This window comes from Scylla paramamosain, chromosome 4 (genome assembly GCF_035594125.1).
Source record: "Scylla paramamosain isolate STU-SP2022 chromosome 4, ASM3559412v1, whole genome shotgun sequence".
NCBI classification, from domain to species: Eukaryota; Metazoa; Arthropoda; class Malacostraca; order Decapoda; family Portunidae; genus Scylla; species Scylla paramamosain.
Window position 1 is genome coordinate 11,770,465 of NC_087154.1, and position 23,335 is coordinate 11,793,799.

A 23,335-nucleotide genomic window follows, 5' to 3' on the forward strand; every position below is an offset into this window, starting at 1 on the left:
GTTCGTGGTTGCCAGATCCGGAAGCTAAATATTTTGATGCTTTTTCCTTGGACTGGTCAAACTTTGATTTGTCTTACATTTTCCCCCCATTCTCATTAATTGCTAGGTGCCTTCAGAAGTTACGTGCGGAGCAAGCACGAGGCTGGATGGTGGTTCCTCTGTGGCCGTCCCAGTTTTGGATGGGCATGCTGCTCCAGTTGCTAATAGACTTCCCACGTTTGATAACGAACAGGAGGAATGTTCTAACACACCCGTCCACAACAGATCCACACCCCATCATGTCCCACACGAGGCTCATGGCATGCCTTCTGTCAGGGAAAACTTGCAGAAACGAGGAGTTTCGCCGGCTGCTGCGGACATCATACTTGCCTCCTGGAAACCAGGTACTGAGAGGCAATACCGCCCACATGTCCAGAGGTGGTCGTTGTTTTGTGGTAGACGGAATGTCGATCCCACTTCTCCAACTGTAGGTCACATTGTAAATTTTTTGACGGAAACCTTTGACAGGGGTGTGGGTTATGAGTGTGTGAACACTGCGAGGGGTGCCCTGTCTTCTCTCGGCATTGTGGTGGACGGATGCAGGGCAGGAAATCACCCTTTGGTCATCCGATTCATGAGAGGGGTTTTCAATCTTAGAACTCCTCAGCCCAGGTACACTGACACTTGGGACGTCCAACCTGTCTTAGAGCAACTAAGGTCCATGTTCCCCTTACATGCATTAACCCTTAAAGAATTAACGCTAAAATTGGTTATGATGATGGCCTTAACTCAAGCTGCCAGAATTCAAACTTTACAACTACTGTTAATCAGAGACATGCTCATTAATGAACACTCCATTTCAGTACAGTTGGGGGGCACTCTTAAACAATCCAGACCAAATTTTAACATCAACAGGGTCACATTCCATCGTTACCCTAAGGATCCACGATTATGTGTCTGTAGCACTCTCCTGAGGTACATTGATGTGACTAAAGAACTTAGACAGGATGAGATGCACACTGATGCCAGGCTCCTCATTAGCTTCATAAAACCCCACAAATCAGTTTCCAAAGACACTATTGCCTGTTGGGTCAGGACCATTCTCCGCATGTCCGGCATAGACATCTCAAAGTTTTCCGCTGGTAGTGTGTGGCCAGCAGCAGCTTCAAAAGCTGGAGTGGCGGCTGTCCCTGTCGCATGCATTATGGCTAAGGCGGGCTGGTCTAGGGAATCTACCTTTGCAAAATATTATAATAAGAACATTGTGGCTGCTTCTGACCTCTTTCAGGATGCAGTGCTAGAATAAGACATGATTTGGGTTTGTTGCTGCACTCCAGTGTTGCAGTACACGGATATTTTAAGTATTTAGTATCTAGTACCTTAGGTTTACCTTATGATGTGAACTGTTACCATATTTCAACATTGTTTGTAGATTGGATTAAGTTGGATGCAATGTACCTTATTTTATACACCAATTGTATGATTGTCTCATGTACAAGATCCTTCCATGAAATAATAGTTATAGTACTGTTTCTTGTGGGGCATTTCCTTTTCCTCTCTACTATTGCATCCTCCCTCGTCATCCACATGGCTTCAAAGCCTCATGGGAAATGTCCGCCCAGCGGATAGGTGATTTTGCCAAAGTAAAATTAACAAAGTACACGAGACTTACCGTAGGTCAGTTGAAATGTACTTCTAATTTTTCGAGGCAAATCACCTCTGCTGGTGCGGAGATTTCACATGCCCTCCTCTCCCTCCCTACCTTAAGCTCTACAGGTTACTTAATTTCCTAATTGGTTCATCATGTGGATGTCGAGTCCTTGCTTTAAAGTCTGCCGGCAGCGCGTGACGCACTCTCTCTCATGTGAAATCTCCGCACCAGCAGAGGTGATTTGCCTCGAAAAATTAGAAGTACACTTCAACTGACCTACGGTAAGTCTCGTGTACTTTGTTAATTTTGAGTGAAGGGTGTGTGTAATTAGATGCTTGTAATTTTGTGTGAAGGAAGAGAGTTGTATTTAGAGTGTAGGCTGTGACTGCCTCCTTGTACTGTGAGACACAAAGGGAAACATTCAGTGAGGTCACGACTGGGTTTTATGTTATGTTCACATCACCCCTTGATGCAGTGTTTTAGACCTCACTGGGAGTAATTATTATTTTGGCAGGTGTCTACTGTTTCCTCCTTGTGTGTGTGCATGTGTGTGGGTGTGAAAGAAGTTTAAGATTACATTCCTTTGTTTTATTATGTAATGTTCTTTCTACTTAATACATATGCTAGTGAGAAGCAGAATACCAATTATACATGAGCCAGAGCACACTTTTCTGCACCTTAACTGTGGCATTATTTCATAAAGTATATGAATTTCTTACAAAATAGAAAGAGTGCTTGAATTCCGAAATATCAAAAACAACATTGGCAAAAACAATCCTGGAAATGTTATATTCACCTACATGTGAGCCACTTAACCTATCAATAAAGATGGGAAACTGTATTTATAACAAGAAAATAAGCATGTCTAATGAGTCTTGATATTTAAGAAAGGCAAATTTACTACTTGAATAACTATTAGATATCTTACTTGGTAGTAATCTCCTGCCAGGCATCTCCTTCAAGTTTGTGAAGAACTATCCTCATGTTGGCAGCAGGCCGCCCTGTGGCAGTGTCAAGTACATGGCTGGTAAGTGGATTGTCTGACATTGATGACTTGGATACAGCTTTTGTTGTGATCTGAAAGTATTACCAAGTGTGGTAAATAATGGTAGTACTAAGTGGAATCTCATTCTATATCTAGATAATACTACCCTTTTAAAAATCAGCTGGTCAATCAATCAACCAACCAATCAAATTGTCTGTATTCATTTACTTTTCATGAAAGGACGGGCAAGAGCAATAAAATAAAAAATATATAAATAAATAATCAAATAAATGAGTAATAAACAAAGACCTATTTAATTCCCATTCCCTGAAAAAAGTTGAAAGAAAGGTGTTCCAGGAAGGTGAGAGAAGAGTTTGGGAAAGTAAAAGGAGAAATGAGAGCAAATGATACTGAGTAAAGTAATTTGGAGTGGGTACAGGATGATAGATGATAGAATGAATGTAGTGTTGAATTATTGTAAGCTGCTTGAAAAGGTGGACAGTTTCAAGCATTCAGTGTTGCTAATGATGGTGGAATGGATGTAGAGGTGAAGTTCAAAATGAGTGAAACAGAACAGTTGAGGTGCAGAATGAAGCCTTTAGTAGTATATCCCTTGGAATGAATGTGAAGAGAAAATTGCAATGGGGTGTAATGATACTAACATAATTGTAAAGGGATGAAATATGGAATATGGGAACAGGAGAGAAAACAAGATTATACAGTGTCTGTGGGTGTCTGTAGAACCTTTGTGGATAAAGTGAGGAGTGAAGTATGAAGAATTAGTGTGGAAAGAAATTTGACAGATTAAGCAAGCATAGCAGGAAGAGTTATGGCTTGGGAAAGCAGAGGAAATAGACAAAGATACCTGTGGTTAAAATCAGACATGGGCATGATTATGATTACAAATAAAAAAAAAAATCACAATCCATGGCTCTGATTATATATCATAATCAAATCATAATCAAATTTTCTTGATAATAATTAATGATTAAAATGTGATTATTATGATTATTTCTTTGTAATTTCCATGAAGCACTTCACTTTCAAGTCCAAGTATGTTTTGAAAGCTTAGCACCATCTCATGTTTTTTCTTGCTTGTCTCCCATGATATACAAGTATCAGTCAAATGCACACAAAGCCTATACATGTTTCAGCAGACTTCAAATGCAGTACTGATAAAAATGACTGCTGCCAGGCTGGTGTGGGAGTGCACAGCCACAGGGTTACATACGAAACATGCTGTCTGTGTAATCAATGTATGTGCGTATCAATAGTGGAATTGTCTATCAGTGTGTGTGTGTGTGTGTGTGTGTGTGTGTGTGTGTGTGTGTGTGTGTGTGTGTGTGTGTGTGTGTGTGTTGTAGTACTGTATCACCCAACACATTTGTACATGGATATGCTGCTGGTTATTTAAGGCAAACAACACGTTTGTACATGCACACACTGCTGCTGGCTTATTTAAGGCAGACAGCTGGTAGACTCATCACTCCACTCCACTCCTCCTCAACAAGTACATCTCTAGATCATCATGGGGAAACCAATACTGGACCATTTTCATGGCAGCTCCAAGGCAGATCCTACTACTCAAGTGAAACTGAAATGCAAGCAATGTGACAAAGTTGTTAGTGGTAACATTTGACAGACTTCAAATTTCCATACTCAAATGAAGGTAAAGTAACATGTAATTGTATCATATTGTCACCTTCATAAACAAACTACCTAATTCATTTTATCAACTGTTCAGGAAATTGAAAAATAACTGTCTTTTCTTATTTTTCACAATAATTCAGAGTTTACCTGTTTATAACTTCATAATAGAAGGACAAAAATTTTTGTATGTTTTTTTTTTTTTTTTTCATGTGGAAAGTGCTATTTGTTGAAAGAAAATGAAAGTAAAACTGACTTAGGTAAATTTGTTTATAATGTTTACATAGGACTTAAGCATAATGCTAAAGCACCAGTACATTTAAAATTACAAAATAAAATACATAGACCATATAATAAAGAAATTCATAAAGAGATACAGATCCTCTAAAACAGAAACTCAAGAAAAATAACTGAAAACATAATGAAATTATTCTTAAAACATTATTTCCTTGAATCTTTTCATAACTAAGATTAAGTCATCACCTGTGAGACAAGGTGTCAAAAAACTATGGCAGTCAATTCGCATAACAGGCTTCATGGATTTAAGCAGAAGAGTTTTGGTGAATTTTAGACCATTTAAACCAAAGGATCTTAACTTGGGACGCGTGCCTCCCTAAGGAGGTGACAGTAATTCCCAGGGGGAAGAAGCAAGCCCTGTAAAAAAAAAGTGAGAATTTTCCTATTATAATGATTAAGCTGGTGGCACATTTGTTTTGAAAACAAACTGGTTTTACCTTCACACAGTGAGACACCCAACAGCTGTCCATATCATTTTTTTTTTTATGACTATGACACTATAGATATATTGGCTGCAGTAATACTGTGAATGCAGTTCATTCAAGGCTTTGCTAATTTCAGTCTTCCACCAAACTGGCATGGCTCACTGGTAGAAATGTTAGCTATCTTTAGTGGCTTATGTCCTGCTGCAGTGCATCTTGAGCTCTCAATTATTTGCTATATATATTTGCTATATATGCAAACGTCTCTCTCTCTCTCTCTCTCTCTCTCTCTCTCTCTCTCTCCATGAATTAGAGAGAGAGAGAGAGAGAGAGAGAGAGAGAGAGAGAGAGAGAGAGAGAGAGAGAGAGAGAGAGAGAGAGAGAGAGAGAGAGAGAGAGAGAGAGAGAGAGAGAGAGAGAGAGAGAGAGAGAGAGAGAGAGAGAGAGAGAGAGAGAGAGAGCGTGCAAACCTTGACTTATACCTGTTATCTGTACTCCTCAACAACCAAAGTCCCCCAACTTGCAACTAATTTTGAATAGTAAAACAGAAAAGGAGTAGCAAAAACAACCGTTATTGAGATTGTCCTAATGTGCCATCAGCATTAATCTGTTAACCAGACTGTTAGTTCATGATGAAAAGTGTTTTTCTTTCTTAATGCAATGCCATATAATATATATATATATATATATATATATATATATATATATATATATATATATATATATATATATATATATATATATATATATATATATATATATATATATATATATATATATATATATATATATATATATATATATATATATATATATATATATATATATATATATATATATATATATATATATATATATATATATATATATATATATATATATATATATATATATATATATATACATATATATATACATATATATATATATATATATATATATATATATATATATATATATATATATATATATATATATATATATATATATATATGTGTGTGTGTGTGTGTGTGTGTGTATATTACATGAAAAAATAGCAATAGAAATAGCAATAAAAACTCCCTCCCTCCCACCCCTCAGGCTTTGGGATAAATTTATTTATATATATATATATATATATATATATATATATATATATATATATATATATATATATATATATATATATACATGAAGTGTTTTTCTTTCTTAATGCAATGCCATATAATATATATATATATATATATATATATATATATATATATATATATATATATATATATATATATATATATATATATATATATATATATATATATATATATATATATATATATATATATATGTATATGTATATATATATATATATATATATATATATATATATATATATATATATATATATATATATATATATATATATATATATATATATATATATATATATATAAATTACTGCAATGTATTCTGTTCTTTCTACTTTCAGAAACATCATCCAGATGTCAAGGTGGATAGCAATGTGGAAATCAGCAACAGCAGCAGCTGATGGAGCCCTTGTTCCAATAACTGAATTTGGGATATCTATTACTAAGAAAAAATGGAGCAATAGTGATCCCTGCCAAAAGGAAGTTATTTCTTTGCTTCATTGCCAGCTTTCTCCAACCTTTTTCAAGCATTGAGAATCCTAACTTTCAAGTTCTTCTTAACAAGGCCCAGCCCAGCTACAGCATCCCAAGCCACAAGGAGCTCAGCAGCAAGCTTCTTCCTTCGCAAACTCATCAACTACTGGAACATCTCAGTAAGAAATTTCATTCTGTTGGTTATGTCTGTTACAGTTGACCTTTGGACAAACAGACAGATGCAGTCATACAATGGGATCACATGTAATTTCAGTGATAACTTCCAGCTCCAATCAACAATGTTGGCATGCACAAGATTCAAAGGATCCCACACTGCAGAAAAGATTCAAGCCACATTCACCAAAATCATCACTAGCTTTTACCTAGAAACAAAGATTTTGACAACTGTAACCGACAGTGCCAGCAATGTGCTTAAAGAACTTGTGACACTTCCTGGTCTGGACGATGCGGACACTAATCAAGACAGTGAAAGCGAAGAGGAGGATGACACCTTTGACATTCCTGATAACAATGAGAAATTCCTGGAGCTATTGCCTGAGCATGTCAGATGTTTTGTTCATACTTTACAAATTACTGTGAAAGATGAGATAGAAGAACCAGGGCTTGTATCAATCATTGGAAAAAGCCTCACATTCGTCATTCTGCACTGGCATCTGACATTCTTGAAGGTGAATGCAGACCTCAGGCCAAAAATGCAACCCAATGGAACAGCAGTAACAAGATGCTTTGCTCCCTTCTGAATAATGATCCAGCCAAGCTTGATCAGTTAAACTGTACAGTAAAGCTAACCAAATATGAACTTAATTTCATCAAGGAAAAAACAGACATTTTGACACTATTTGAAGTAGCAACTCTAGTGTCAGGGAGAGAATGTTGTAACGTCAAGCAAAGTAATTCCATGTACTCGTGGACTGAAAGCTGAGCTTGAACAGCTGTCACAACATACAAGTCAAAGATGATTACTACTCTCAAAAGCTCAATCAAGAAAAGACTGAAGATCTATGAAAACATGGAGATGTTTCAGCTGGCTTCACTCCTAGATCCACACTTTAAGATGGACTGATGCTCACCAGAAGAAGTCATGTTCATGAAATCCCTACTGAAGTCTAAAGTAGATGAAATTATGCCTACTACCACTGAAGAAAAGGGTTCCTTTCAGGAGAATAAGGAGGCCGCTACAAAGAAGTGCAAGCTGTTCAGATTCAAGACACCATCAGCTTCAATGAGCTCTTTCCTCTGTACATTAACATCAACTTTATCACAAGTATGATCCTACCTGAGTCAGCCAAGAACAGAGGATGACAGTGATCCCCTTTTCCTCTGGGAACAAAATCAGTCAACATTACCTCAATTAATTATACTGACTCTCTGATATCTGTGTATCCAAGCATCATCACCTCCAGTTGAGAGACTTTTCTCTATTGCTGGGAAAGTCTTTCATCCTTAACAATGCAGAATGACCAATATTCACTTTGAAGAGTTGATGTTTATCATGTAACCAACACATAGTAAATTAGACATTACATTAAAAATAATCTAGCCTATAAGAAATCATGTGTATAACAAGTTCTACATTTTTCATTATTGCTGTGAAAGCCTATGATCATGATTTGAAATAAATTCATGGAAGCAATGTATTATGTATTGTAAAGCAAAAACAAATAAAACTTCTTACACAATGTATGTTTTTAATACCATTAGTTAGTAAGTGATTTAAAGTTATATTACTGTGCTAAAATATGGAAAAATGCACCTAACAGATGTAGTTTGCTATTTTGGCATTGTACTTAATCACTGGTAATTGTTACCTTTTTATAAATAATCACAGCATAATCTAATCCTAATCATGCACAAAAAGAAAACAGATAATCATAATAAAAATAACAAAACTAAAGTAATAATAATTTAATCACAGTCAAAAAAGTATTCCAGACCATAATCGAAGTCAAATCATAGTATTTTTTTATAACCATGCCCATGTCTAGTTCAAATAGGAGAAGTGTAAGGCTTCAGGCATGATAGAAATGGAATGGACAGATGCAATGACAAAAGTATTAGAAGCAAGAGATGTCTGTGGAACAAATACAAGTAACTACATGTCACAAAACTAAATGGAGGGCACTTGTGACTTCCATGAATGTTTCCCTTTGTGTCTCACAACACAAGGGATAAGTCACAGCCTGCCCTCTAAAGATAATTCTCTTACTTCACACTACACTATTTGTGGCTAACATATCTACAGCTTTTTTTTTCAAAATTCATAATGTCCCCAATAATACCAGTCTTGAGCCAGAAATATCCCCAGATGTACCACTCTTCTGGCATCAACCCAAATTGTCTTGACACTTCCCTCAACTATTTTTACATTAACTTCTACAACATTCACAGCCTTAGATTTAATTTTCATTCTAAGGAACATCACCTCTCCTCACCATTTCCTCACTAAAACACAGATATCTGAGGTCAGTAACCCTTTTTCTATCCTCACTTTTAATCCAAAACTGGATGTTGTGTCTAAGTACACAATGATGTAACTTGCTCTCAAACCCTCACCTGAATTCTCTGCCTTAGCTTAGACATCAGAGTCTTTCTCAGAAAAATGAATCTGTGCTATGTATCTAATCTTGCTCCTCTAACTATAAAAAATTCTTTGACCAGTTAACTCCAAAGTGGAGCATATCTTGACTCTCTTCCCTTTTAAGGAGATCTTCTTTCTTGAAGACATCATTGTTCACCACCACCTTTGGCTTTCTCTCCCTTCACTGACCAACCTGGTGAACTAGCCTTTAACTTTGCTATCATCCACAACTTTGAGAAATTATGGCAGCATTTTGCCCATATCCCTATTCATCTTGAAGATTCACCCAACATTCTTATCCTATTCCTAACCTCTAATCCTGCTTATTCTCTCACTCTGTCTTCTCCATTGGGTTCCTCTTATTATAACCTCATATTTGTATCGTCCTCTATCACTGAAATTCCTCTTCAGGATTCTCCAAGGCATAGGTGCCTCTGGCACTTTGCCTTTGCTAAATGGGGGGATCTGAACAAGTATTATTCAGACATTCCATGGAATGACTACTCCTGTGTCAGGGATGTCTCTGTGAGCTGAGTGCATAACAGAAATGATAGTGTCTGGCATTCTTTTTCTCACCATAAACTTTCCAAATCTTGGTTTAAATGAGCCTGTTCCTGTGCTACACATGATAGAGAGGTGGTCCACAAACATTACATGAGCCATCCATCACATGAAACTTACATACTTTTACATTTCTGTCCAGAACCATTCTTCAATTGGCCAAAAACTCCTTCTCAATAGAAAAGTCAAACCTTTTCTAAATCTAACCCCTATTGCAACTTCTGCCACTTAGCCAAAAATATCTGACAACTCTTATTTTTCAAATTTCTCTCCTTTGCTTCAACCTGATGGCACCACTGCTGTCTCATCTATCAATAAAGCTAAACTCTTCATACAGACCTCAGCTAAAAACCCAATTCTGGATGATTCAGGGGTTGTTTCTCTCTCTTACACCCTCTGAGTATTTCATCCCTTATATCATTATTCTTCCTTACAAAGTTTTCCTTGCCCTCACTGGCCTTAACTCTCAGAAAGCTTATGGACCTGATGGAGTCCCTTGTATTGTTCTCTGTAACTGTGCCTCTGGGCTCACACCTTTCTTGTTCAAACTCTTCCATCTCTGTCTGTCAACATTTATCTTTACTTTCTGCTGGACCATTACCTACATTCAGCCTGTTTCTAAAAAAGGTGACCACTCTAACTCCTCAAACTACCATCCTATTGCTTTGATTTCATGACTTTCTAGTTTTCAAATCTAACCTTAAAAAGATTCTTAAACATCTATCACTTCACAACCTTATATCTGATTGTCAGTATGAGTTCCATTGTGACCATTCTATGATTCTATGATCTGGATTTTTCTTGGCAAGTCTTGATCACCCTCTTTAACAGCTTTTGATGAAAGTTTCACTATTGCCCTAAAAATATCAAAAGCATTTGATAGAGCCAGGCACAAAGCTTTCATTTTCATACTATTCTCCTACAACTTCTATCCTCCTCTCTGTAACTTCATCTTTAGCTTAATGCAGGCTTGCTAAAGTATATATGTATGTATATTTATAGATAAGAAAAACAGAATATCATATATTCTAATTACATAAATACTGAAGCAATAAATACATCTTTCAAATGCTTCTCTAACTGTTATGTGGCTTCTGTAGCAGATAGTCACTGTTCTCCTTAATCTATTAACAGTAACATTCCTCAGGGTTCTGTTCTGTCACCCACACTTTCTATTATTCATTAATGATCTAAGCAGACTCATTGTGCTACCCACTCCTGCACTGATGGTACCACTTTGCATTTTCAACATATTTTCTTAGAAATCCAACTCTTCAGTAATTCAACAACTCACACAGAGATGCCATAGAATTCCTGATAAGTTATTGAATGCATGAATGTAAGAGTAGGAAGTGCAAGAAGAGATGGGATTGAGAAAGGAAAAGAGCACATGACAAAATGTTGCAAAAAAATGTGCCACAAAATAAAAATGAGCAGAATAACCAAATATAAGTCTTGGAATAGGAATGTGAAGAAACTAATAAGAGTAAGTAAAAGGACAGTAGAAGTAGAGTTTGGTATGATGCTGAGTAAAAAGTTTTGTGTGTATAAGAATGTTTTGGAAAGAAGGTGAGAGAGGGGAAGAGAAGTGTGGGAAAATGAGAATGAAGAAAGAGGATGGAGTTCTTAAGGATGGCTAAGAGATTAAATATGTTTGGAAAAAAGGCATTTTGATTATTTATAAATTAGAGGATGGTATGGGAAGCAACAGTATCTAGTGTAGGTATAAAAGCAGGTAAAGGCAGGGTGAATAGGGAAGTTCCTAAGATTTATGTTGTTGCAGGGTAGTTGTTAGAAGGAATGCAATTGCAAGCATGATGGTAGAGGGCAAAGTAGTGTAGAAACAGAAGTGTGGCAAGGATGTGTGATGTTTCTGTGGTTGTTTAATATTTTTCATGGATGGCTGTATGAAGGAAATCAAAGCTAATGTAGAAAACATTGCTGGACAGTGGGATGGGTTGTAGTAATATTACTGCAGATGATAATGTATCAGTTTTAGGGTGCTTGTTAACTAAGTGTTATTTGAAATTTCCAAGAGTGTTCTAATTTGTTCTTGATTGTGTGTGTGTGTGTGTGTGTGTGTGTGTGTCTATGTATACACACACACACACACATCCATATATATATATATATATATATATATATATATATATATATATATATATATATATATATATATATATATATATATATATATATATATATATATATATATCAGGGTTCATCATAATTTTTAACTGATATATGCAATGCCTGCCATAGTACAGTGGTAGTGTACACTTTTGAGACCAAGGGCTAATCAGGCACATGGGTTTGAATCTTGACCACAGCCTAAGGTTACAAAAAGCATCCACTCTGGGAACCAGTTCTCAAATGCCAAAACTCATGGCACTTATGATCATGCTCAAGTTGCAGATCACATAATTTGAAGCATTTTCAAAGGTTACACCATGTAGTGCAAACAATAAACTACTTGCAAATTAATTTTCAAATTTATCTCAATTTTCTCTCTCTCAACCCTGTGCTGACTCAATGAGTAGAGTGTGTATTGTTGTTGTGTGTTGGTTTCTGGTATAGAAATGGTGCATGCTCACTTGTACCACTATCATTTTAGCCAAAGAGGGCTGTCTTTTGAATGACGTATTAGAATGTCATTGAATGTCATTTACTTCAGACCAATACATCAATTATTTTTAGCCAATCACTACGTGTATACATGGCGGTTGTGGCAGTCAGCTGGCAGGCTACCCGCAAGGAAGCTCAATGTCCAAGTGGCAGCTGAATACAGTGGATGCAAATTTCTATCTTGCAGTTTCATAACCAAGATGATTGAGTGTACATTAACTTACGATCACATGGTGTTTTGCCAAAGTTATTTGAGTACTGAACAGTAGGTGGCACCAGTATCCTTTGAGGATGAGGATGTGGACCTTCCACTTCCTATTATGGTACATATACGTTTAGGTCAAGTTAGGTTAGATTAGTATCCTTATGGGGGTCCAGGATGGGGAGAAGTCTCCCAGTTATGTTAGACTGAGTAAGGTTAGGTTAGTGTCCTTAAAAGGGGGTGGGTGGTAAAGACAAGCTAGTCCCCCCACTAGTTAGGATTGGTTAACCTAGTGTCCTTAAGAGGAGGGGGATCCTGGGGAAGAAAAGCCCCCTCCCCCCCATTGGCTTAGATTAGATTAGATTAGGCTAGAAGCTTCTCTTTTTCAAAATATGGTGTTCCATCATTAGACTTTTCACGATGTCTAAATCTGACCAAATTTGCCTCCCCCATCCTAAGACCCTGCTTTTCCACCCAGTCCCCAAGCTTGTTTGGGAGAGAAGATAGGATGCATTATGCTAAACTGCAATTTTACCAAACAATATTAGGGCAACAAGTGATACTGCATTTAGTGGTATGTCATGTTGCTCTAGAACTGCCATGGATTGTACAAGTCTTTAACAACACATGACAGTACCAAGGCAACAGGTGACACACAATACTACTTACTATGACAGTGATTATCATCTTTGTTTGTCCCATGCACACCTTTCATCATATGTTAGAATGTCATTCCCCCTCCTTTCCAAGATTGTCTGCCTCAAAAAGTGCATTCCAAATAACATGCATATAATACTGAAAATCCATGTGGTTTGATAGTTTGATATGCTGCTTGCAGCAGGTAACCGATGCATGCTGAATTTTGTGCCGGCCTGGGGCATTCAAAGGCGATAAAAAGATCAACATTCTAACATTATGAGTTTGCCAATCTGTGGTCCCTCCCACACCTGAAATTTTCCCCCTGCGGGAAATTCCCCCTGGTTGAAAACCCCTGTAAAATGACATCAGGTGACGCACCGTGCTAGAACAGCAGGGCCCGTACTGTGAAACGTTGTTTTCTCCGAAATTTCAAAGCCTGCAGAAATTACTAGTCCCGTGTTCATGGACGTTTTCTTTATTCACGTGACATTATCTTTTTTTTTTTTAACTATAACTAATGAAAAGACTTAAAACTCCAATACAATAGCCAGTTTAGAGATAAGACGTTGAAATCTCTGAGAATACTGCAGCAGATGACACACCGTTGTCGTGCAACAGGTGGTTACGGTGAGATAGTACACTTACATAAACACTTCCTCGCCCTGTTCCTCACATGCATCGGCAATCAACTAAGCAATGCATGCTCATTATACCTCTTGGGTGTAACTTAGATGGTTGGCGATTACTCGTAGACGAGAAGAAGCAAATAACATCTTTCACCAGAACACAAATAATATAACCTCGCCGTACCAGGTCCACCTGCAACGAACCACTGAACCGCGGACAAGTTAACTGAGCCAAGGAGACTACGTCCCTTGACAACAGCAGACAGGATAGTCTTTACGTACAGCTTTCAAGGCCTCAGATTTTTTGCTTCCTGGACTTTTTAATTATTTTATTTATGCACAGTATATATATATATATATATATATATATATATATATATATATATATATATATATATATATATATATATATATATATATATATATATATATATATATATATATATATATATATATATATATATATATATATATATATATATATATATATATATATATATATATATATATATATATATATATATATATATATATATATGGCCTGGGGTGTCTTTTAACAGTGGCATTGCCAACGTGGATATATCTGGCGAGGACATTGACACTGGTCAGCAACGCAACACAGTCCATATTACACGCCACCGAGGCATGTATTTCGAAGACTTCTACAGTTCACACAAAGCATGGGGCTTCATGGTGGACAACAGATTGCCGACAAGCACTTCGTGAGCGCAATAGATGATACAGGCATTTCAGCCAGCAGCCCAGTCAAGCAAATTTCACAGCCTATAAAAAGGCAAGGGCTCAGGCAAGGAAAGTCATTCGTGATGCTAAGAGGGACTCATTCCGACAGTCTACATCAACTGTGAACCGCACTACCCCCTTGTCACAAGTTTGGAAAACCATACACACATTAAACAATAGAAGACCATATACTCCAATCACAACCCTCAAAATAAATAATCGTACAATACACACCCAAGATGACATCGCCAGCTCAATAGCCCAACATTTCCACCAGGCAAGCAGCACCACCCGTTATGATCCTGCCTTTCTTCCCCGTAAGGAGGCAGTAACACACTGTACCAAACTTTGTTTGCATTATTTGCATTATTATGCACTGTTTTGCATTATGATTAATGATATTCTGTTGACAACTCACTGTACGCTGACGACTGTGCGTTACAGCACTCCTCGCCTAACGCACAGTTCTCGGGGGGGCGGATTCAAGCTGCTCTTGACTCCGTCCAGCATTGGGCGTCTCTGTGCGGATTTAAATTTTCCGTTCCCAAATATATCGGTGTTGTTTTCACTGGACGTAACGTACCAGTTTTGCGATTAACTCTTCAAGGCCAGCCGATACTGTTTAAAAATTCAGTAAAGTTCCTGGGTCTGCATTTTGACAGCAGACTCAATTGGAAGACTCATGTTAATGAATTGCTTATTCGTTTTCGCCAAAAAAAAAAAAAAAAAAAAAAAAATCATATATATATATATATATATATATATATATATATATATATATATATATATATATATATATATATATATATATATATATATATATATATATATATATATATATATATATATATATATATAAAATAAATTAATTAATTAATTAAATAATGTCCTCAAGTATCTTTCTGGTACCTCATGGGGAGCAGACAGAAAATCTTTATTAATGGTGTATAAGTCCTTAATTCGTTCTCACTTAGACTATGGCTCACCGATCTATGGGTCTGCGTCGGAACCAACACTGAGGAGATTGGATGTTTCAGAATGAATGTGTGCGAATGTGTCTTGAGTCCTGCGCTGCACTCGTGTGGCGCGAATGGAGGCTGAGATCAATATACCACCAATGCACCTTCGTCACGACGCCCTCCTTTTATCCCATAGGATAAAAACATCCCAGAAGGCTCCACTCGGTAACGCAGCAAGCAGAATTATGCGGCAGCTCCAACACCTCAACACTGCAGTCCGCCGTCCAGTCGCTTCAAGACTATACGCTCTGCCAGCTCACCGGCATCAGACTGAACGACGCGGATTTGCTCGTGCTGCCGATTTCTCCCCCCTGGAAACATCCCACGACCACCATCATTATCAATTGGCTATCATGGAAGAAGGCTGTCGTTACCAAGGCTGAGCTCCACCAATACTTCCGGGCCCTCGTCGCTGGCCTCCCTCCATCCCTTCATCTTTACACAGACGGATGAATGTGTGGGGTGCAAGCGTGTGGTCGTGTGAGTGTGCCCTCGGGTTCCGACTGCCTACCCATACATCAGTGTTTTCTGCTGAACTCTTTGCTATTGATAAGGCCATAGATTATGCATTAAACTCACCTCATGTTTCAACTGTAATTTTTTCGGACTCTGTGTCAGCCCTTCAGGCAATGGAGTCGGAAAATCTTAAGAACAACGCACCCAAGATTATTTTCAATAAGGTGTGCTTTCAAGAAGTGTAAGTAGTATAAGTACATGTCTGTAAAGATTTTACTGATCGCTCGTTGATATTAAGGTTACAATACAATGTTAAAGTTTCTCCAGTATTCCCGAGATCCGTCCTGCTTACCTGTCCGTGCTGAAATTACACTGCGTGCGTTCGAGCGTTGGTTTACACGCAGGGTGCTTTTGCGCATGCTCCTAAGTGTATGGGGGGGGTTAGGTTAGGTTAGGTTAAAAGCATAGGTTAGGTTAGTAACCTTAGGGGGGGTCCAAGGGGGACGCAGCCCCCTCCGGTTAGGTTAGGTTAGGTAGGTGTTAGGTATATAATTATTCTGGCGTATTGGTTAAAACTTAAATTTTACCCCAATTATTTTTATTCTAGGGAAATTTCCCTAGATTTTCAGACCATTTATCGGTCTTTTATGTCTGCCTCCCCCCAAAAAAAAAACTCGATTCCCCACGTGCCCCCAAGTTTGTTGGGGGAGAGGGGAAAATATTAATAAGATATGTGTGGAGGTGTATTTCTTAAGAATTACCATAGAGTCCGGCCACATGGATACAAATGAAATCCAGGACAACATCATTGTTGTAAATCCTTCTCACTGATCTGGGTGCCTGGACATTCCAGTATACGCAAGAATGAACAGGCTGACATGCTGGCTCGGTCTGCTGCTGAGCTCGAGGGATCGTGAAACCTTCGTTGGGACCTGCAGTCATGTCTCTCAGTTATTAAATCATCAGTAAAACTCCTGTGGCAGAGTCACTGGGACAACCTCCATCTACATACACCCAAATCTACGAGTATCTTGAGCGAATGGACCTTCTCCAGTCGCCCCACACGGCAGGAAGAGGTGGTCCTTGCACGCCTCAGGATGGGCTGCACACTCCCTACACATATGCTCCCCTACAGAGCCAATGCCTTTCCACCATAATGCACCACCTGTAATGTTACCCTCTCTAGAGAGCACATCCTGCTTCACTGTGTGCATTATCGGGAGGAGAGGTGGCTCTTGGCAGCTTACTGCCGGGGCAGCGACCTTCCGCTAACGCAGACCACCCTTTTGGGTGATAAGCACCCGGATGTGGTCGATGGACTGATGATTTGCCTGAGAGCTGTGATTTACATTTATATAATATGTAACATATCTATTTTATGCACTTTGTACATACACTGACACATGTAAATAAAATTATGAAACTGTTTATGAATTACGTACTGCATGATCTCAATATGACTGTGTTCCCCATTTATGTACATATAATAAGTAGCGATGCTGCGTAGCCTCCCTACCAGTGTGCTAGTGTGTTACTCCTCCCGCTTCCCTATCTTGACAATGGACAATAGATTTGTGATAAAATCAAGAATCCCGTACGAATGAAGCGTGTGCGAAGGAATGAATGTGTTATTGTTCTGTATATTTTGTGAAAAAAAAGTAGATAAATAAATAAATAAAAATAAGGCAAAATTACAAAAAAATAAAATATTTTAAAATTACTACAAATACACTAAAATAAAAATGGCCTAATATCCACGTTAGGTGATGGCCAAAAATAAAAGTCTGGACTGAGCCAAGACACCGCGCTGGAAACACATGGCCTGCCGCCTCTGTCTTTCCTGCACCTTCGTGTGGAATTTTTTTTTTTGACAGTATCAGGCTTAGGTGCTCCACTGTCCCTGACTCTAGCTTTGCGTTGTCACTGTTCTCTCCTTAGCGGTAGCAGAATGTGTCTGTTGCCACGTTGTCAGACTGTCTTTCCTCTCTCACATACGAAGGATCTGCCTCAGTAAGCGTGCTTTTGGGAAGAATTGACAACGTCGGGGCCCCCTAGAGCTGTTTGGCAGGACAATCTGACCATAGAAAACTCCCTGACCTCCTCCCACTTGTGTCCCACTACCCTCCTGTAGGAGAGGGGATTATCCCTCTCCATGCCTGATGGACCAGCTTCCCCTCCCCCGCCATGGGGGTGGGAGGATACTGACCTCCGACCTCCGACTGCCAGACTGTCAAGGCGACTCTCCGCTCAAGGACTGATACCGCCCTTTCAACTGTAAATTTATTCATAATTAAGAAAGTTATCGATTGTAATGTCGGTAATGTCGGTAATTTTGCCAATGTCAAGAAACTTGCCAGCGGGACTTACTTGTTTAAACAATTACCGTATTAATGTAAGCCAAGTCAAGTCCCTTTTGAAACCGATTCATCCATGAGATTGAAATCGAAACGTTGATTCCGATGGAGATTGAGAGATGTAGGGTGGGAGAACTTTCAGTTTGATCTGAGTGAAAGAAGCTGGGACGATATCGATAAGTGTGAATGATGTGGAGCACCTGAATGAAAAACTGAGGATGCGCGGAGGGCTGCTGAGAACCAGAAAGGATTTGTGAAAGTGGGCAGAAGAAAGAGAGTATGTAAACCATGGTGGAATGCTGAAATCAGAGAGGCTAGGAAGGAACGAAGGGGAATGAGTGGACAGTGTAGATAGCTGAGGAAAATGAGGCATGAAAGCGATGAGGCGGAGAATGAGTAACAGAATGCATGGGCAGCGTATGTGAAACAGCAGTGATTGAGGCCCGGTTTACACTACTCCGTTTTCAAGGGTTCCATTTCTGTACACCATCCAACAATGACGTCACCACCGTTTCTGCCTCCGCTTGAATGGACGCCATCGAGCGGAAGGGATGAACTAAGTGTTGCATGTTCTAGGTATGATACTCAAGTACATGAAAAAAAAATGTTGAATTACAGCTTTGTAATATAATAATACTATACTGTAAAAACATATTTACACTTCGTGGAAAAAATGAGTGACTGAGGTCCCAGCAAGAGGTCTAAAGCACTGTTCAGGGGGTGCTGTGAACTTATCATTAAACCCAGCTGTGACCTCACTGAACGTTTCCCTTTGTGTCTCAAACACAAGGGGGCAGTCACAGCCTGCCCTCTAAAGACAACTCTCTTCCTCCACACGAAACTACAAGCACCTAATAACACACACACCCTTCACTCAAAAATTTTAAACTCATGGCGACTCCTACACCAGCCTCGGAGTCCCCATCTGGGGAGGGGACCATAAATGTCCCCAGTTCGGACTGCCTTTCCGTCGACGACCCTAAGTGTCTTGACACCCCCCTCAACTTTTTCTTCATTAACTTCTGCAACATTCGCGGTCTAAGATCTAATTTTCAATCTGTAGAACACCACCTCTCCTCTTCTAAACCTCATCTTCTTTTCCTCACTGAAACTCAGGTGTCTGAGGCAACTGACAGTAGCCCCTTTTCTGTTCCCTCCTACTTTCTCTATCCTCATTTTCGATCCAAAGCTGGATGCTGCGTTTATGTGCGCAATGACTTAACCTGCTCTCGTGCCCACGCTCTTGAATCTTCCAAGTTTTCCACCATCTGGCTACGACTACAGAGTCATTCTCATACTAAATTTATCTGTGCTGTATACCTCTCTCTTAACTCCTCTGACTATAAGAAATTCTTTAACTACTTAACTTCCAAAGTGGAGCACATTCTGACCCTCTTCCCTTTTGCAGAGATCTCCATTCTTGGAGACTTCAATGTTCACCACCAGCTTTGGCTTTCCTCTCCCTTCACTGACCATCCTGGTGAACTAGCCTACAACTTTGCTATCCTCCATGACCTAGAGCAATTGGTGCAACACCCTACTCGTATTCCTGACCGTCTTGGAGATACGCCCAACATTCTTGACCTTTTCCTGACCTCTAATCCTTCTGCTGTCACCCTTTCTTCTGCGTTGGGCTCCTCCGATCACAATCTCATATCTTTATCTTGTCCTATCACTCCAATCCCTCCTCAGGATCCCCCTAAGCGAAGGTGCCTCTGGCGTTTTGCCTCTGCCAATTGGGGGGACCTGAGGAGGTATTTTGCTGATTTTCCTTGGAATGACCACTGCTTCCGTGTCAGAGACCCGTCTTTGTGTGCTGAACGCATAACAGAGGTGATAGTGTCTGGCATGTAAGCGTACATTCCTCACTCTTTTTCTCGACCTAAACTTTCCAAACCTTGGTTTAACACAGCTTGTTCTCGTGCTATACATGATAGAGAGGTGGCCCACAAAAGGTACTTAAGCCTTCCATCACCAGAATCTCATGCACTTTATATTTCTGCCCGGAACCATGCCAAGTCTGTTCTCCAACTAGCCAAAAACTCCTTCATTAACAGAAAATGTCAAAACCTTTCAAGATCTAACTCCCCTCGTGATTTCTGGCATCTAGCCAAAAATATCTCCAATAACTTTGCTTCTTCTTCTTTGCCTCCTCTACTTCAACCAGATGGCACCACTGCTATCACATCTATTTCTAAAGCTGAACTCTTTGCTCAAACCTTTGCTAAAAACTATACCTTGGACGATTCTGGGCTTGTTCCTCCCTCTCCTCCACCCTCTGACTACTTCATGCCACCTATTAAAATTCTTTGCAATGATGTTTTCCACGCCCTCGCTGGCCTAAACCCTCGGAAGGCTTATGGACCTGATGGGGTCCCTCCTATTGTTCTCCGAAACTGTGCCTCCGTGCTTGCACCTTGCCTAGTCAAACTCTTTCAGCTCTGTCTGTCAACATCTACCTTTCCTTCTTGCTGGAAGTTTGCCTACATTCAACCTGTTCCTAAGAAGGGTGACCGTTCTAATCCCTCAAACTACCGTCCTATTGCTTTAATTTCCTGCTTATCTAAAGTTTTTGAATCTATCCTCAACAGGAAGATTCTTAAACATCTATCACTTCACAACCTTCTATCTGATCGCCAGTATGGGTTCCGTCAAGGCCGCTCTACTGGTGACCTTCTGGCTTTCCTTACTGAGTCTTGGTCATCCTCTTTTAGAGACATTGGTGAAACTTTTGCTGTTGCCTTGGACATATCAAAAGCCTTTGGTAGAGTCTGGCACAAAGCTTTGATTTCCAGACTACCCTCCTACGGTTTCTATCCTTCTCTCTGTAACTTCATCTCAAGTTTCCTTTCTGACCGTTCTATTGCTGCTGTGGTAGACGGTCACTGTTCTTCTCCTAAATCTATTAACAGTGGTGTTCCTCAGGGTTCTGTCCTGTCACCCACTCTCTTCTTATTATTCATTAATGATCTTCTAAACCAAACTTCTTGTCCTATCCACTCCTATGCTGATGATACCACCCTGCACTTTTCCACGTCTTTTCATAGACGTCCAACCCTTCAGGAGGTAAACATATCACGCAGGGAAGCCACAGAACGCCTGACTTTCTGATCTTTCTAAAATTTCTGATTGGGGCAGAGCAAACCTGGTATTGTTCAATGCCTCAAAAACTCAATTCCTCCATCTATCAACTCGACACAACCTTCCAGACAACTATCCCCTCTTCTTCGATGACACTCAACTGTCCCCCTCTTCTACACTGAACATCCTCGGTCTGTCCTTTACTTATAATCTGAACTGGAAATTTCACATCTCATCTCTAGCTAAAACAGCTTCTATGAAGTTAGGTGTTCTGAGACGTCTCCGCCAGATTTTCTCACCCCCCCAGCTGCTAACTCTATACAAGGGCCTTATCTGTCCATGTATGGAGTATGCTTCACATGTCTGGGGGGGTTCCACTCATACTGCTCTTCTAGACAGGGTGGAATCAAAAGCTTTTCGTCTCATCAACTCCTCTCCTCTAACTGACTGTCTTCAGCTCCTCTCTCAACGCCGCAATGTTGCATATCTAGCTGTCTTCTACCGCTATTTTCATGCCAACTGCTCTTCTGATCTTGCTAACTGCATGCCTCCCCTCCTTCCGCGGCCTCGCTGCACAAGACTTTCTTCTTTCTCTCACCCCTATTCTGTCCACCTCTCTAACGCAAGAGTTAACCAGTATTCTCAATCATTCATCCCTTTCTCTGCTAAACTCTGGAACTCCCTGCCTGCTTCTATATTTCCACCTTCCTATGACTTGAATTCCTTCAAGAGGGAGGTTTCAAGACACTTATCCACCAATTTTTGACCACTGCTTTGACCCTTTTATGGGACTGGCATTTCAGTGGGCATTTTTTTTATTAGATTTTTGTTGCCCTTGGCCAGTATCCTTCCTACATAAAAAAAAAAAAAGAGGTTTGGCAACACCGTAAAGCATGTAAATGCAAGCACATGGATGGAGTTGACAGGTTTCAGGCCAACAAACTGCAGAAACGCAAGAAGTCTCACTCAGCAGCTATGGTAATGGTGTATTAATAATTGACGACCAGACAACTGGAAAATACTAGTATAGCCTCCCTCTCCATTACAACGTGCATTGATACAGCATTGTTGCCCCCACCGTGCCTTGTAATATTTACTGGCGTGTAGTTACTTATATTTCTTTACTATTCAATAAATGACACTCTTTTCCTCCTCCACCGTGCCTTGTAATATACACTGACGTGTGGTCACTTACATATATTTCTTTACTGTTCACTAAATGACACTTCTCCTCCCTGACCTCTCTTCGTCAGCTGCGCGTAACAAGTTGGCAAGAAATAAACAAATTCCTTGTCGAGGTCTCTCCTCAGGAGAGCCTGCAAGCAAGAAAGTCTGCGCATGTCCGAGCCAGTCTCGCCTTGTGAATGGCCGCCACCTTCTCATCAGCTAACTTAACGCAACCTTATCTAACCTAACTAACCTAACCTTACCTAATCTAACCAAATCTAACCTAACTAACCAAACCTAACCTGACTAACCTAAACCTAACCTTACCTAACCTAACTGAAATAATGTGTTATAATAAATAAGAGACCATATCCAATAATTTGATACAAGTTAGTTAGGTTACAGGACAGTTAGGTTAAGGTCAGGTTAGATTTTTTTTTTTTCTTTATGTAGGAAGGACACTGGCCAAGGGCAACAAAAATCCAATTAAAAAATGCCCACTGAAATGCCAATCCCATAAAAGGGTCAAAGCAGTGGTCAAAAATTGATGAATAATTGTCTTGAAACCTCCCTCTTGAAGGAATTCAAGTCATAGGAAGGTGAGAAATACAGAAGCAGGCAGGGAATTCCAGAGTTTAGCAGAGAAAGGGATGAATGATTGAGAATACTGGTTAACTCTTGCATTA

At 39.3% G+C, this 23,335-nt stretch overlaps 1 protein-coding gene across 1 annotated transcript in view; it reads right to left on the reverse strand.

Moving 5' to 3' along the window:
- LOC135099744 (5-hydroxyisourate hydrolase-like) overlaps positions 1–14,093 on the reverse strand; it is a 47,201-nt gene extending 33,108 nt beyond the window's left edge. Inside the window, exons 1-2 of the mRNA XM_064002243.1 lie at positions 14,016–14,093; positions 2,559–2,707 (exon numbers count right to left, since the gene is read on the reverse strand). Of these exons, the coding sequence (XP_063858313.1) occupies positions 2,559–2,677 (119 nt within the window). The 5' untranslated portion in view covers positions 2,678–2,707; positions 14,016–14,093. The remainder of the gene's footprint in view (positions 1–2,558; positions 2,708–14,015) is intronic.
- Positions 14,094–23,335: the final 9,242 nt, after the last annotated feature.